The 18403-nt window shown below is 36.2% G+C and overlaps 1 protein-coding gene across 1 annotated transcript in view; it reads left to right on the forward strand.

Annotated features, from left to right (window-relative positions):
• Positions 1 to 17393, forward strand: part of LOC121738525 (ubiquitin carboxyl-terminal hydrolase 35) — a 33700-nt gene extending 16307 nt beyond the window's left edge. The window contains exons 8-13 of the mRNA XM_042130653.1: positions 404 to 594; positions 4746 to 4925; positions 6972 to 7028; positions 11567 to 11625; positions 14067 to 14463; positions 16256 to 17393. Coding sequence (XP_041986587.1) covers positions 404 to 594; positions 4746 to 4925; positions 6972 to 7028; positions 11567 to 11625; positions 14067 to 14463; positions 16256 to 16637 — 1266 coding nt within the window. The 3' untranslated portion in view covers positions 16638 to 17393. The remainder of the gene's footprint in view (positions 1 to 403; positions 595 to 4745; positions 4926 to 6971; positions 7029 to 11566; positions 11626 to 14066; positions 14464 to 16255) is intronic.
• Positions 17394 to 18403: the final 1010 nt, after the last annotated feature.

Genomic DNA, 18403 nt, shown 5'->3' on the forward strand with positions numbered 1-18403 from the left:
GCAAAGCTCGGTCAAATAGCTAGTAATATAAATACGAAAGCCTCTCTGTCTTTCTCTCGATTACCTCTTTACGCTAAAACCTAGTTTTTATCTCCGCAATGGTCAAACATTTAGTGATATTCACACATTTGAACAACGCGCAACTGGTGGGACGCATTTCCATACAATTTTAATGAGTTATAGTTGATTTACATAATTAAAATCCAGTTATTCCATTTCAATTCAATCCACTGCAATTCCCATTACCCGTGTTATTATTTCAGTAACAATCCAGCATTGGATTGGATCACTGGATTGGAATAATGTAAACCCGCCATTACGGTTATAAAACATGTATAAAAATGCGGCCTGCCCCATAGGCCGTAACAATATGCACTATGTTTAACTCCATTTTATTTTCCAGTTGAACTGTCTGGAGCTGCACATTTCGTCGCGGACGAGCAGTTTCCTGCCGCCGTGGCGTGTGAACCCCGATGACGCCACCATAGTACCTAGCAGCACCCGCGCCCCACCCATGATTAAAGTTGGCCTCGTCAACTTGGGCAACACGTGCTATATGAATAGCGTGCTACAAGCCCTCTTCGCTGCTAGGAAGTAAGTATCATAGTAGGCAATAGCATGAAATATAGTGCCAAATACTAGCTTAGCTGATGCACATTGCACTTCCCCCGGGACAAGCGAAAATCATTTCTCCCGCGAGATTAAAACGACCACCGTTAAAAGCTAGATGTATTTTGATTTAAAGCTTATGTATGTGTATTGTGCCAAGTCGTGTTATTTAATTTTTAAAAGATCTGTATTAATAAATCGTCTTTATAATATTATATTATTTTATTGTGAAATGAATAAAGAAAATTTTATTTAAATCACTGCTATGCTTATATAATATGTTTCCTTGGCGAAATTTGGCAATCGCTATGATGATTGATTGATTGATGATCCGATACGCAGTACTTCTGCGAATATTTTACTTATTATTTGATTCCTATAACTTTTTGGAAAATACAATACTTAATCATGCTTAGCGGTTGTAAACAACGAAAATATCACCTTTTTTCGGAAAGCAAATTGTTTTTTTTTTTAATTTATATGTATTTTTCGTTTAGGGTTTATTTTGAAAGTTCTAATCCTAATTCAAAGCTTAACTTAACATGAGAATGGTTTATAATGCCTCTAGATGTTGAAGTTCTATGTCCAGCTGTGCATTTTTTTCATTATCGTATTATGCTTAGCAATTATAAATATGTATTTTAACAATTTGTTTTTTATTTAATTATTATTTTATTTAGTTTTTTTTTGTGCTCGCGATCAAATGTCATAATATATTATACTAGCTGACCCGGCAAATGTTGTTTTTTTGTGAGCAACCCATATTACTTAGGGGTATGAAAAATAGATGTTGGCCGATTCTCAGACCTACTTAATATGCTCACAAAATTTCATGAGAATCGGTTAAGCCGTTTCGGAGGAGTACGGGAACGAACATTGTGACACGAGAATTTTATATATAAGATATTATTATTATTATTATTGTGAAAGTTTATCTAGCTGGCTGTTTGTTTCCACTTTACGCTAAACTGAATATCTGAATAAATTTGGTATGAAGATATACTTTAGAGGCCCTGTAACAGACATAATATACTTTTATGCCGGAATAATAGAAAGTACGGTTTCCGCTATACGTACTTCTGTCTGAATTAAGCTGCGAACTACACATCGTATTAAATTTACAAATATAATAATTATTATTATAATAATAATTAAGTGCTAAGCAATTATTTAACATAATGAAATTAAGGACTCTTTTGTCCTTTGTCTTCTTTCGTACAGTTTTGTCGCATTTGTATGATAATAATTATAATAATTTTCATTATTATTAATTACTTTACAACATAGTGTGAATATATTAAGCTAAGCTAATGTTTACCTAAATTGCTCTTTTCCTTTTTTGGCCACCTTTTTAGCATGTGCAGCATGTGTACTTGTTATGTTTAGTGTTACTAGTAAGTATAATTTATGCGTTTTATGATGATATGTGTGACACATTATAATTGACAATAGTAGGGAAGTTACCTAACAAAAATTAATCGATAATTTAAAAATATCGAATCACTTCGTAATGGAATTGCAATCGAAATTATCGATTTCGTACTGACATTTCAGTGGTGCCGGCGATTTAAGATGGCCGCCCTTTTTTATCGATTTGATTTCGATTCAACATAGTCAATCTCTATTCTCTATTGACATAAGTTCCGTTTCATGCATATGACATTTTTGAAATGTTTTCGTAACAATAATTTTATACTCCTATTTCACAGTTAATATTTATAATTTTTATTAATAAGTTAGCATTTAGCATCTATTCATTTTTATTCATTTACAATTATAGGAAACATTTGTTTTTGTAGATGGAATATAATTTATTACATTTTGTTTTTTTTTTGTTTTCTTGTAAAAAAACCCGTAGCAAGGAACATGAAAACTGTCACCCGTATTATCATCTTAGAACGCACAAACTATAGTACTTCATAAGCTTGATGTTGTATTTTATAAAAATAAATAATGTGTGTTTATTCAAACGCTACACAATTTATTTATTTATTTATTATTATTATTAACAGCCATTGAACACTCAAACTGTTGGGCAAAAGTCTCCCTTTTTCCACGTCTCTATTCTTCGCTGTATTTGGCCACTCTTTGTCTGCAGCGTGTAGCTCGTCGCGTAGCAGAATGTTAATCGCTACATATTATAAAACAAAGTCGCTTTTTTCCTCATGTTCCTTTGTTCCCTTTAATCTTTAAAACTACGCAACGGATTTTGATGCGGTTTTCTTTAATAGATAGAGTGATTAAAGGGGAAGGTTTATAAGTATAATAACAATAATTAAATAGTGGAGAAATACTGTTATTTTTAAGGTTTCTAATCTGATGTAAATAATTACATTATTTTCCGCTTACATTGCAAACGCAGGCTAAACCCTACGAGATTTATCAAAATAATGTACTAAGTATTGTACACAATGAAAAGGTCTACAGAAAACTTCGCGATGGTATATTATGTCTATCTCTTATACAGAGTGTAATAAAAATAAGTGATAATACTTTAGGGTGTGTACGTGTTCCTTGTACAGAGTTCACTGTAAAAGAAGCAGCGCTGAAAGACCAAAATATTTTTTGACTTTTGTATGGGGAAACTCGTGACGCTCGGGCCCTTGCCCATACAAAAGTGAAACAAAAATTCGTCTTTCAGAGCTCCTACTTTCACAGTGAGCTCTCTACAAAAAACACGTACACGCCCTAAAGTATTATCACTTATTTTTGTTACACCCTGTAGATATACCACAATAACATTTTTTTGTCATTTACTTTTTGCTACAAATAATGGCTAATTTTCGAAGCGATTCCAATACGGCATTATACAGTGTGTTTGTGTAAACACCGTTATCATTGAAACCATCAAATGAGACCGTCAAAATAAACAACTTTTTCTATGAGAACAATGCTGGGAACTCAAAAAAATCCGTCTTCATACCCATACAAATTGCCGATCCGGGCATCCGTATGGGTATGAAGACGGCATTTTTTTTTCGAGTTCCCAGCATTGTTCCATAGAAAAAGTTGTTCATTTTGACGGTCTCATTTGATGGTTTCAAGGTGTTACACTAACACACTGTATACGGCACGATCTCTGAGTGCGCCAGTTAGAAGCTTTAATATTATGTAAAGGGAGTCTGGTCTAACCCTGACTTAGTGCTACATGTTCTTATTTTTATATGATAAATAAGATATTACAATAAAGACCATCGTAAGACGTCGAGAGTAGGGAATACAATCTTGGACCGAGATTGACTACTCAAGATCTTGGCGTCTTTTTTCTGAACCAAGATTGGTCAGTTCGAGATCTTGTTGAGATTCGGGTCGAGATCTTGGTCGCGAATCAAGATTTTCGGGATTTTCAAGATTGAGCAAAATAATTGAAAAAAATGCGTTTTTTGCTGCAAATTGATAGTAACCAATATTTTAATATTAAGTAATATATTATGTAAAACATAAAAAACTCAGTTTTTACAAATTCAAGTTTTTTGAAACATAAAAATCGGCGCAGCGCAGACGACAGACTATCCGTGACGCACTTTTTAGTCCGTGGAAATAGAACCTATATGTAGTAACGCACACGACGCGCAGCGCAGACGTGTGCGTTACTGCATATTTGGCAATTGCATAGGTTCTATTTCCACGGACTAAAAAGTGCGTCACGGATAGTCCGTCGTCTGCGCTTATCTGTCTACTATATCATATACCCTTAAATCTGTGGTTCGCGCTTTGCAGCGCAGGTATGAACAGTCTGAAAATCTCGAAATCTTGTTACAATCTTGGACTATTTTGTCAAGATCGCGAACAGGATTTCGAAATTCAGGATTGATGGCTTTCAAGATTGAATCTTGGAAAATCACACAAGATCTTGGTGGAATCTTGATCTTGCAAGATCAAGATTGCATTCTCTAGTCGAGAGCATAAACTGAATTGGTATTAAGTAGGAGTATAAGAGCGGTTAATTATTACAGGTCTTAGTTGGGCGTACGACTTATCATGACAAATCACGCTCTTGATATTAAACTAATAAAGACTTAAGATGCTGAGAGTGTAAACAAGATTAGCATTGAGTAGGAGTATAATATGAGCGGTTTACTAATACCATCTTGGGCTCGACATATAATGAAAACATCAATGGTTCACCTTTTCAGGTTCAGCGTACACGTGATGATGAACCTCCACGTTGGCGGATATTGGGCGAAGATCGGCGAGCTGTTCGCCAAGATGATGTTCGGCAAGTCGCCATCTGTGCCCCCCATCGATCTCTACGATGCCATCAAAATGTCCGCGTTCTCGGGCAACCAACAGCACGACAGTTCTGAGTTCCTCTCGTAAGTTTTTTTTATAATATAAGGGGGCAAACGAGCAAACGGGTCACCTGATGGAAAGCAACTACCGTCGCCCATGGACACACCCAACATCTGCAGGTGCGTTGGCGGCCTTTTAAAAGGGAATACTCTCTTTTTTGAAGATTTGCGTATTGGTCCGGAAATACTGCTGGTGAGTGGTGACAGTTCGTTCCAGAGTTTTACTGTGCACGACAGACAGTTACTCGAAAAACGCACGGTGGAAGCTACCACTCATCAAGATATAGATTACTGTGGCTCAATGGTTAGTGCGTTGTTAAAGCCGGAGGTTTATCGGTCGGGGAAGTTTCCCAACGTTTCTGGATGAATGCCTACTGCTAATACATGAACACAAAGATACCTATTCTTAAGAGTCTGTATACGAAATTTTGCCGATTTCGCTTTAATTTTACGATTAACAGACGTGATTTAACAGTTAAATACAGTATTTCTATAAGTTTTAATGCACAACATGTAAGATTATTTCAATTAAAATCTAATGTTGGAGCTAGATTTTTGTATTTTTTTTAAGTATTTTTTAATAATCCAACTCAAACCCGCGACAGTTTTGTGATTTTTTGCTGTAAAAGGTTTAGAATATCACCTGTTTATGGATTGTATTGACGTCTTAACGGTATGAAAAAAATACAATGTACTGTTGAAAAAGTCGTCTATACAATGTTGGAATTACTTTTTACCACTTTAATATGAAATAGTTGAGTAAAAAAAATATGTAACTCGGCAAAATTTTAGAGAAAATGGGCAAATAATTGCTGTTAATTTCGGCAACTTGGAGCTGTAATTCATAAAAAGAAAACGACAGAAATAATCTAAAGATAAAATTCTATCCAATTCGAGAAAAAAGAAAAAGAAAAGCAAATTGTGCCAAAAAAAGCGATTCAAAACAACCTAAATCTCACATTATATTACTCGCCGCAAGGCTAATGTGAGATTTAGGTTGTTTTGAATCGTGTTTTTTTTTTCTGTCGTTTTCTTCAAAATTTCGGCAAAATCTCGTACACGGACTCTTAATAAAAATATTCACCCTGTACACATGAAAGATTTACAATGTTTTGTATTTCTATGTTTACAAATTGCTGAAAGTTCAATTATATTATAACTAGATGACGCCCGCAACGCCCGCTACTCGGTTGCGCTAAAAGTCGTTTATCGCGCGGGAACAGTATAATTTTTCGGGATATTTCCGTTCTTGGGACTCTAATGTATCCCCATAACCAAATTTCATCAAAATCGTTTTATCGGTTTGGATTTGAAGAGGTAACAGACAGACATACAGATATACTGACAGACATTGAGAATAGTATGGATAATAAATAATAATAACAATTTTTCCGACCGCACATTACCTATGACAAATTTCTGACCCGAAAAATTCGGACGCCCGCCGGCACGCACTCTGCTCGGATGTTTTGTTGTGGACCACGTATAATGTCAGGATTCTGACGAGTCTGACGTCCGATGAAATTATCTGATCTGCGGGGCTAAAATGGTCGCTTTGAAGAATCATGATATGAATCATAATATGATTCATTTTTCTAAAATCGCAAAATGCAACTCTGCTTGCAATTCATTTCTGTATTTTTGTACTGATTTGACATTTGTCAGTTTGACAGTTTTGACAATTCATTTGCTGAATTGATTGAGAGGAATTGCTAAATGTGACCATTTTAGCCACGCAGAAATTCGGATCGCGTTCACTTTATACATTTTTTACTAAACTCGGTCTCGTCGGAAGGTTTCTGATAGGTGCGAGGTGTGGTGGTCCGGCGGGCTTCCGAATTTTTCTGATCAGAAATTCTTATAATGTGCGGCCGGGCTTAACCCTTTACTTATATAAATATTAATCCAATGGATATGTTTTACATTGGTGTCCTTGCCTGATAAATGATAATTTTAAAAATAATTTGACAGAAAAGAACATTGTTTAGTTATTTCGTTGTGTAACATTATATTTTATTAGTATTATTATGATTCTTTGTTTATAAATTGACAATCTTTTATATTTTTCAGACATCTATTTAACAGGCTGCGTGCTAGCGAGCACACTGCTAAGGATAACGATAACAAGTAAGGCTCGTTTTACCTTATTTTGTACTGAGTGTTCAAATTAATTAATTTAATGATTATGATACTGAGACCCAATTTCACCAACCTCTGTTTGTTAAATCCTAACAAGGCATTATTTAACGGACCTTGGAAAATTAATCAGACTGTTAAAATACTTATGTCCCACAGTAAAAATTTAACAGCGGATTAGTAAATGCAATGTTAAGTGAACAACGAGTGAACAACTATCAATTCGTTTATTCTTGTTATAAGGCGATGAAATTGCAATGTACAAGATTAATACGACATGTTTGCTGCAATGTGTCAATTTCTTCCATAGTAGTATAATAGTAGATAATGCGACCAAATTAAAATATCACTGATCGCATACATTTGTTACGCTATAATAGTTCTTCTTAATTTACCAGGTTAATAATTATTATCTGTCAAAGCTGAAAACATGAATCATAATACAAACTTTTATTTACATATTTCGGTTTGGTAATTTTTATACAAGTTAGTATATTTGCAATGTCAAGGAAAATCCGAAGGCTGAATTTTTGACAAAGTGAAAATAAATAATTATTCACAACTATGAAAATAATTAATAATAAGGACATAGCGGAAACATGGCGGAAATTATTTACATATTTCGGTTTGGTAATTTTTATACAAGTTAGTATATTTGCAATGTCAAGGAAAATCCGAAGGCTGAATTTTTGACAAAGTGAAAATAAATAATTATTCACAACTATGAAAATAATTAATAATAAGGACATAGCGGAAACATGGCGGAAAAATTCAAAAGTCAAAACAGATTCTTTTATTGATATTGCATATTATTGTCTTTGAAAGTTGTTAGTTTGACTCATATAACAGCCTGTTAAATATTTAACGGACCTCCATAGCAGGAATTAAATTTAACACCGTGTTAGGTGATTTAACATGACATTAGGGCATGGTGGAACGCTCGATAGCTCTAACAGGCCGTTAACTGATTTAACAAGCCATTATTTATTTAACATTGCTTGATGAAACTGGGTCTGAAGCTTTTAACATAAATTCATTAAAATACTAGGGGGCCTGATAGTCGATGTCCCGTCACATCTATGAAGTTCAAATGAGGGTTTTCGATATATCATCACCAGAGGGCCTGTCCACATGTCCACGTTACGACGTCGTTAACGTGGAACGGTGCGGTGACGTACAATGTTGCTACACCGTGACGAGTATCTTCACGTTACGTTGAAGTAAATTTTCACGTCACGTCAACGTACCGTTTCACGGTACGTTGACGTGACGTTACCGCACCGTTCCACGTTGGCGACGTCGTGACGTGGACATGTGAACAGGCCGTAAAGCGTATAAAAGCGTAACATAGAAGTGTTGTTGAAATTTTTACGTTTGACGTATTAATATGACGTTAATATAACGCCAGGGTCGTTACAGAGTAGAACTGAGGAGTACCTCGACTTCAAACAAACGGGCGAATATGCTCGAGTTGGCCGCAAGTGTCACTTTCAACATGTTTCACAATGCTGATGTACGTAACGCATTAGTACGGCGCGCGCCGGCCGCCGGCCGATATGACATATCACATACTACGTCAAACGTATAAACGAGATCTCTTCTGAGTCGGCGTACTCGTTAGTTCTGTTTACTCATCTGGTCGTTACTTTTAAACCTTTGACATATCGTAGGTTTTCAAGCTTTTGTATAGTTTTTATCGCGGTCTTTGAGCGCGGCGACCGAATCAAGATATTTCGTACCGAAAAAACCTAACACATCCCACTCCGACCGTGCCGGTCGGTGCGGCGTTGCCGTGCATCGCGTCTAACGTCGGTCATTTCGGCAAACTTCGGCACGGTGTTTAGGTGAGTGGGATATGCGTGGAGGCCGCCAAGGAAGATCTTCCGACCGAGCGAGTTAACGTATGCTCGGTTAGGCCGGAGCCCACGTGATACATTTCAGCTGTCGTATACAGGGTGTAACAAAACTAAGTGATAATACTTTAGGGTGTGTACGTGTTCCTTGTATAGAGAGTTTGTGTGTGTGGCTTTTTGAGAGTAACTCGAAAACGAATGTAATTTCATTCTTTATCCAACATGGCGGCTCATCCAAGATACGGGAATAGTTATTTTTAATGCACTTCTGCAATATGGGTAAATAAAAAGACTTACTGAGAGTAACTCGGAAACGAATGTAATGGCATTCTATATCCGATATGGCAGCTTAGCCGAGATAGGGGAATAGTTATTTTAATGCACTTCTGCAATATGGGTGTCAAATAAAAGGGCTCATTAAGAGTAAATTGAAAAATAATATTCAAGTCGTGTCGTGTCGTGCGTGTCATGTCGTGTATTGTCGTGACGTGACGTGACGTGATGAGTCGTGACGTGACGTGACGTTACGTGACTGGTTGTGTCGTGACTTTACGTGACGTCACGTGACGTGACGTGACGTTACGTGTCGTGACTTTACGTGACGTCACGTGAAATGACGTGACTGACAGCCGGGTTTCATAAAATGCCCGGTTGAATCCGGTCACTTTTGTTAAATGAAATTTAACTTTTTAGTCATACAGAAATCTAGTCAGAGATAACTAAAAATAAATTATAAACAATAAACTTTTTGAAGGAAAAAAAAGCATTTATTTTAATTGTCTAAAAATAAGAAAATAAATTTCTCCTTAAAATTTTAACTATTAAGTTATAATCCTCGATATATATTTGCATGATAGTAAAAGCGGGACTTAACAATCTATCAGTGCTTGATAAATTTATTAGAATAAAAATATAATATCAATTTACTCAGTTATATACTTATAATATAATTATAAGTATATAAATTGGTACTAGTTTATTTACAAATCGCGCGATAAGCTTTTATTATCATGCAAATTGTATAATATATATCGAGGATTATAACTTAATAGTTAAAATTTTAAGGAGAAATTTATTTTCTTATTTTTAGACTATTTAAATAAAAGCTTTTTTTTTCAAAAAGTTTTTTGTTTATAATTTATTAATCCGCATACGTCGTACGTACAGTACGCACGGTTTGCCGGAGAACGGTCAAGGAAACACATGTATACAAAAGCTCCACACCACAGAAATGAAAATGTTGGAGGGGTAACCCAAACTTGACAAAATTAGAAATGAGTACATCCGGGAAAGCATCAAAATAACTCAAGTGTCCAAAAAACTAACCGAGAGACGCTTAAGATGGTATGATCAAATTATGCGCAGAGTTGACAAATACATTGTCAAAAAGGCTAAGTCTCCTAAGAGAGCTAGAGGCAAAACCCCAGCCACATGGTGGATGACCATAGCACTAGCTATAAATAATAAATTGCCTAAATCGACAACCCAAGATATAAGTTCTTGGCGCACGCACACAAACACCTTGGCAAAGGCTGGCAACGTCGCACTGACCGGCATAGCGGTGAGGCGGGTACCTCACTTCGAGCCACACCGAGCCGAAGTCTGCCGAACTGATACTACGTAAGACGAATGTCAGGTGCTTTTTGTTACAGAATTTCTTGATTCGGTTGTCCCGCTCAAAGCCCGCGATAAAACCAATGCAATAGCTTAAAATCTACTAATCTTTGACCTTGGCAACATCCCAATTGCATCGCTACTAACTCTTGTTAGTCGCTACTGTAGCGATGCTAACGCACAACGCGCGTATTGCCAAAAGGGAGGGAGGGGATTGTCAGGTTACATTATTGTACTATTAGTTTACTGAATCGCAATAGGCATGATGACTATTTTTTTTTCTTATCGGTAATTGAAAGACACTTAAAAAATAGAAACATCGTTGGAAGAATGACTCTGAAAGCTTAAAAATTCACCAAGATATGACAATTCAAATATCTCATAAAAACGATCCATACAAAGTGCTACGAAAGTATGACGTCAGTCTTTCGTAGTTTGTACGCATCGGGAGACAACTTTGTTCTGTGAATGAAAGTGGTTTCATAACAAAAGTTGTTTTTAATTGCATAAGTTATCGAATTGTATACAAATATTAAGAAATTTAATTGAAAAAAAATTTGACTTGAATATCCAACTTTGAAGGCGCATAACAAAAAAATACAAATGCTATCAAGCTGAAATTTTGGGAACACTTATTTTTTACCGTGATTTCTTCATTTTATTAACAAAATTCGATAATCTTTGACCTTGTCATCATCCCTATTGCGTGGCGACATAATGAGTACCCCGTGGGCACACATCTAGTGACTACTTCGCGACTGTAGCGATGCTAACGCGCGATAATTTCGCGTGGCTGGTGCCGTGGGCTAGGAGTGACCGGACCGGACCGGACCTTAAGGGGGCGACAAAGCACAATGGATGATCTTATATTAATTCATTTTTATTTTTTATGCTTGATAATATATTAAAAAAAACTAACTTGGCGTTCTTTTCACCTGGCATATGAAAGAGGGCGTGAATGTGAAGAAAGGACGATTTTGATTTTTAGATTTATTCGGAGCAAGACCCCTTTGACATTGCTGTAGCTTGTAAGTGTATGTTAAGTTCAACATTTTGTTTCAGCAACTATAACAATGGAACTGTGAGTGATAGTAGCAGTGACTCCGAGCAAACCAAGCAACGTAAGATTATTATGATTATTATATTATGGTGGGTTGCACCAACTTACTTTAACTATAACTTTAACTCTATTTCTTCGCTCCTATTAGTCTTAGCGTGATAAAATATAGCCTTTAGCCTTTTTAGAAAAATGGGCTATCTAACACTGAAAGAATTTTTCAAATCGGACCAGTAGTTTCTGAGATTAGCGCGTTCAAATAAGCCCTTTCAAATAATTTCCCCAATTTTTTCCAAATTTTCCTCTATTTCTTCGCTCCCATTAGTCTTAGCGTGATAAAATATAACCTATAACCTTTCTCGATAAATGAGTAGTAGTTCCTGAGATTAGCGCGTTCAAATAAGCCATTGCAAATAATTTCTCCCGTTTTTTCCACACTTTCATCTATTTCATCGCTCTTATTAGTCTTAGACCCAATTGCACCAACCACTGTTTGTTAAATCCTAACAAGGCATTACTTAACAGACCTTGGAAAATTAAACAGACTGTTAAAATACTTATGTCCCACAGTAAAAATTTAACAGCGGATTAGTAAATGCAATGTTAAGTGAACAACGAGTGAACAACTATCAATTCGTTCATTCTTGTTATAAGGCGACGAAATTGCAATGTACAAGATTAATACGACATGTTTGCTCCAATGTGTCACTTTCTTCCATAGTAGTATAATAGTAGATAATGCGACCAAATGAAAATATCACTGATCGCATACATTTGTTACGCTATAATAGTTCTTCTTAATTTACCAGGTTAATAATTATTATCTGTCAAAGCTGAAAACATGAATCATAATACAAACTTTTATTTACATATTTAGGTTTGGTAATTTTGATACAAGTTACTATATTTGCAATGTCAAAGAAAATCCGAATGCTGAATTTTTGGCAAAGTGAAAATAAATAATTATTCATAACTATGAAAATAATAATTAATAAGGACGTAGCGGAAACATGGCGGTAAGTCTCAAAAGTCAAAACAGATTCTTTTATTATTATCTTTGAAAGTTGTTATTTTGACTCATATAACAGCCTGTTATATATTTAACGGACCTCCATAGCAGGAATTAAATTTAACACCGTGTTAGGTGATTTAACATGACATAAGGGCATGGTGGAACGCTCAATAGCTCTAACAGGCCATTAATTGATTTAACAAGCCATTATTTATTTAACATTGCTTGATGAAACTGGGTCTTAGCGCAATAAAATATAGTTTATAGCTTTCCTCGATAAATAGGCTATCTAGCATTTAAATAATTTTTCTAATCGGACCAAAAGTTCCTAAGATTAGCGCGTGCAAATAATTTTCCCCCTGGTTTTTCCACAATTTCCTCTATTTCTTCGCTCCTATTAGTATTAGCGTGATAAAATATAGCCTATAGCCTTCCTCGATAAATGACTATGTAACATTGAAAGAATTTTTCAAATCGGACCTGTAGTTCCTGAGATTAGCGCGTTCAAACAAACAAACAAACTCTCCCCAATTATAATATTAGTATAGATACATCAGAACACATAGGCTACGATTTTAACCTACTTTCAAAATGGGGGAGGTGTTATGTTCGTTTTTTTTTATGTTCAACGATTACTCCGCCGTTTGTTAACCGATTTTCAAAATTTTTCTTTTGGTATATAGGGTATCATCACAATTTGGTATTATATTCACAAAAGTGGTGATCTGATGAAGGATCCATAAGTAATCGAGGGAACACCTCAAAATGTATAGGAAAACATGTGGTGACTTCGGTTTCGTGAGAAGTATTCTAAGCATATGCTACCAACAAGTAAGATTTTGCACCGAGGCATAAACCACGGTATACCAGATACCGTGGTTCGGAAGGTGCCGAGAGAACTCCTGATTCTTTATAGATACAAGTTTGGGAGTTTCGGCGTTGTTTTAAGAACGGAAAGCATATGCTACTATGCAAATTACATTTATTATCATCATCATCACTACCATATTATACATTGCATCGTCCCATGATTATGAGCCTATTATGACCCTGTTATTGGTACTTTTTATAGTCTTTTAGATCGAGACTCGAGTTTGTCAAGCGATAATTAAAAAATTCTATACTTAATATTATAAACCTGAAGAGTATGTTTGCTTGATCGCGCTAATCTCAGGAACTACAGGTCCGATTTAAAAACTTATTTCAGTGTTAGATAGCTCATTTATCGAGTAAGGCTATAGGCTATATATTATCACGCTAAGACTAAAACGACCGAAGAAAATAAGGAAAATGTGGGAAAAACGGGGGAAATATTATAAAGGGTTTATCTCACGAACTACTGGAGCAATTTTTATGCCAATATTTGGCACAGATATAGAGTAGATCACATGAAGGGAGTATAGTTATTTTTGATGGGAAAATGTACGGTTTCCGGAAAATTCCTAGTTATCGCGGGACATCTAGTAATCTAATAAGACACTCCTCCGTTGCAGACGCCTTCGCATCCGGGTCGAGGAAGAGACATAACGACGGAGCCGAGAGCGGCGTTCCCAGGCGGCGGTATAAAGTCAACTCGCAGAGCATGTTGAGGAATACGTTCGTCGAGGAAATGTTCGGGGGGGCCCAACTGGCGCGCGTCGAATGCAGCCACTGCCAGAACTGCGTGGTCTCCAGAGACGTGTTCTGTGAACTGCACCTGTCCTTCCCCGAGAAACTAATGGACAAGACGCACAGTGTGCAGAGCTTGTTAGAGTTCTATTGCACCACGGAGCGCATGACGGGCGACAACAGATTCCTATGCACGGAATGCGGTGAATTGAGAGATGCGGATAGGAGCGTCCGTATCGATCATTATCCCATACATTTGGTGCTGGTGTTGAAGAATTTCGAGTAAGTTTTATTTTTAACTAGATTACGCGGTGAACTTCGTATCACTTTTCTCCTAATATAAACCTTCCCGGATAAACTCGACGAATAATTCAATACTAAATTCTATATTAGCCAAATATGTTCAGTCGTTCACGAGTTTCAGCGAGACTAACAAAATTTAAAATTATTTTTATTTATATAAACTAGACGACGCCCGCGACTGTGTTGCGTCGAATTTGGCATATCGCACGGGAACCGAGACTTTTCCGCGCTATCCTATGTCCCCCCCGTCCCTCAAAGTATCTACATACCAAATGTCATTTAAATCGGCTCAACCGTTTAAGTGTGAAGACAGACAGATAGACACAGACATTTATGCACTTGCCCGTATGAACCCGCTTTTGCACTGCTTATGATTACGAGCCAAGCGAAGCGCAAGGGCACTACCTGCCTTTTCTCGAAGTGTTTCGTCGTTTTTTCATATTCTCAGAATATGATGTCAATAATAGACTAATAATAAAAACTAGAGATCGCCCAATGGTCGAAATTCGACCTTAGTTCCAACGATATTAGGACTGCTACCTATATTTTGTAAAAAATATTAACTTTATAATTTTTTTTCAACTCTTGTCTCTGGGACTCAGCTGATCTCAGACTGGCCGTGTAAGCGTTGTCTAATAGTATCTTAGATTCAATAAAAAATTCATTTTCAATTTCTCAACATGTTGTCAACAGACTTCAACCATAAATAAAAGAGTAAAATGTAATATGTATAGGCTTGTCACTCAAACATCTGTCATTTCTCATGTGTGTGTGTTGTAGTGTGTGTTGTAGTGTGTGTAATGTTTTATTTGTTAAAAAAATGTATGATAAAAGCATAATTTCAAAATAATATTAGCTCGATGCACTCCTTCACCATAATTATAAACTATAACTGTGCAAAATTTCATGCACCTACGTTCCCATTTTTCGTAAAAAGGGTTACAAAGTTTTTCGTTCGCGTATTAATATTGTGATGATAAAAAGTCTCAATTGAATAGCTCTTATACTTTAGATGTTATTGATATCTAAAATACACCGATTTCGTCACTGACATACTCATACACTGACTGATGATCATCAAAATGTTTGCCTACTTCCTAAAGTGCTAGAAAGCTGAAATTTGATTACATACTAATCTAAGTTATTAATAAATATAAATTATGTATACTATACAACCAACAAAAAAATAAACTTATAACTTTCGCCCCCCATCCCCTAATATGGGATGGTGGAGGTTTATATGCGAATTTCACCAATTTAATTAATAAGGGCCCAAGAGTTTACACGGAAATGTAGACAGTAACTAAAAAAAAACTTTAAATAAGTACTTACAAGAACCAACTTACAAAAAGAACTGAAATCCCACAAAAAGTTAAGCCGTGTAGATTCAGAAGGTAGGCTCTACATGAGATCTCATATTATCTTTTTCACAGGGTAAACGTTATGTGGTCGTCTCGGCAACATTTTATTAGAAATGTAATGGGTGGGATACCTATTTCTAAAATTAAAATTTTAAAAAAGGTGATGTTTCATAATACGAATTGCGGAAAGCGGAAACACAAATGAGAGTAGTTAACCTTGTGTTATCATCTTTAATTTTCATACAAGAAACAAGAGATATAACATATTTAATCCAAAACTAGCATAATCCCAGAATAACGTGAACCTTAGAATTCAGACATAGGCTGAACTCACACTGGGGCAGAAGAAGCGTCGCGATGAGCGAATGCTGTCCCAGTGAGAGATTATCCTAACTCGATACTAATTTCAGGTACGACGTGAAGAACTCTGTCCACACGAAGTTGATGCACAACGTGGTCTGCGATCTGAACATAGTGATGCCGGCACTTCGGTCGCAGAAGAAGGGCTCCTACAATCTGTTCGCCGCCGTCATTCACAACGGGATAAACATAGACTCTGGGCACTACTATACCGTGGCTAAGAACGACACTTGGTACAGATTCGACGACTCCCACGTCACACCTATAGATGAGTCGAAATTAAACAATCTTGGCTACGCCAGCACCCCCTATATTCTATTCTATATACGAAGCGATGTCGAGGAAGTCGAGTTGCCCACGCTAGATCAATTGCCGCAACGGCTACAGGACGCAGTTAACACATACAACAAATTCTATCACAACCATCGTTGAAATTCTTCGGCTAGTTTTTTTTTGTTATTTACCCCTTATTTCAATTTTTTCAAATTGTATAAGGGCTACATGAATGTCTTGTTATTTTATTTTTTTGTTATTTATACAAACCGCATGCGATTGATCAGTCTTTTATCTTGTTATTTCTAATTTTGTTATTTTTACAAAATGGATCCGATTCATCAATGATCAGTCTTTGCTGCATATGACGTAATCATAAATTTTGCGTATACACTATACATATATATAAACTGTACATACTAGAGATAATTATGAAATTTATATTATATTAAACACTTGACATTTTGTTAAAGTTTCCAAACTTAAGAGTGGCAACCCTAGTTTTCATCGCATCTTATGTCTTTTTCCCTCCTTTACCTCCTATATAGCTATCTATCTCGCTCGCGACGATCCCCACCAGGATGAAGTGGTCGAGCTGCAATGCCATTTGTTCCTGACCTGTTCCTCATTGGCGTCAAGTTTCCCATCACGGGCGGTTCACTTCTGATAATTCGTAGTCATAATCAAAGTGCTACTGCAGGATATCGGTAAGATTTCGTGACATTGTCAAAATAATCACAAAAAGGAATTGATGTGGTGGTTAGAAAATTGTCACCGGGAATCGATGATTCATGTTCCACCTCCAGACACTTTTTAACGACAGACGCGACGTATACGCGTCAAACGTCGCGTGGGACGCTCAGCTCAGAACACAGTGTGTCAGGTCAGTGGACAGATCGGAAGAAAAATTTACATTGCAATTCTTCATGGTTCTACAGACTTTTTGTCCACAACTGAGCATTATATTGCAACAAGACTGTGGTAGCGTTTCTTCGACGAGAAGGGGGAACCAAATCAGCCTCCTTGATGGAGCTGACAAAGGTTATATTTTGTCTTCTGGAGAGGCACAGGATTCATGTAGAAGCTCATGACAAGTACGAAAACTTTCAAATTTCCTTATCAATGTAAAGTTTTGCAATATTGACTGACTAACAAGTTTTTAAACAAGTTTCTGAGAGCTTATAGATATAAATAGAAAATATTGTTATAGCTAAACAACTACGCTAAGTTATTTATTATTCAACTAAAATAGATGAAGTTGCTAGTCAGGGCGAGCGAAGGGAGCCCTAGTATATCCTACCTTTCCATTTTGTGGAACACTTTACGAAAAATCTCATACCTATTGATTTGTGCTTTAACATAGTGATTTTTATTTATATTTAGATGTCAAGGTGTGACTAAGTGAAGTTTTCTTACTGTTACCTCCTTGTTAATGATAATAAATTGTTATTTTTTATAGGAGTCTAGTACAATAACTTATCAATATAATATACTTGTTGTAATATTATATTATAACAACCTTTTATTTTAGCTTCTCCCTTTTTGTAAAATGGCACAGCCTCCTAAGCTTTTTAGCCTAATATAATCACATTGGCGTCTAAATTTAGGTTTAATATACCAGGCATAACAGGTCTCAAGGTTGTTGTAAACTTTAACTAATGTCAAGTGTTTAATAGAAGTGTTCTAACGGAAATTTATAAAACACATTAAATAGTTACCTTTGTTAAAGTTCACAACTTCTGCCTGGCGGTTCCTTTCGACTCAATGAGGAACAGCCCATCGCTTAACAAGTCATCGATTCGCTAGCGAATACTAATGTCCAATCCCATACATTTTGTGGCGTTGGCCTTAGCGTTTACGTTAATCGTTTGCCGCTTGTCTAGGCCCTCAGCCCCCGTAGACAAGTGGCAAAACGCTAACGCTAA

The sequence above is a fragment of the Aricia agestis genome, chromosome Z, assembly GCF_905147365.1.
Source record: "Aricia agestis chromosome Z, ilAriAges1.1, whole genome shotgun sequence".
Lineage (NCBI taxonomy): Eukaryota > Metazoa > Arthropoda > Insecta > Lepidoptera > Lycaenidae > Aricia > Aricia agestis.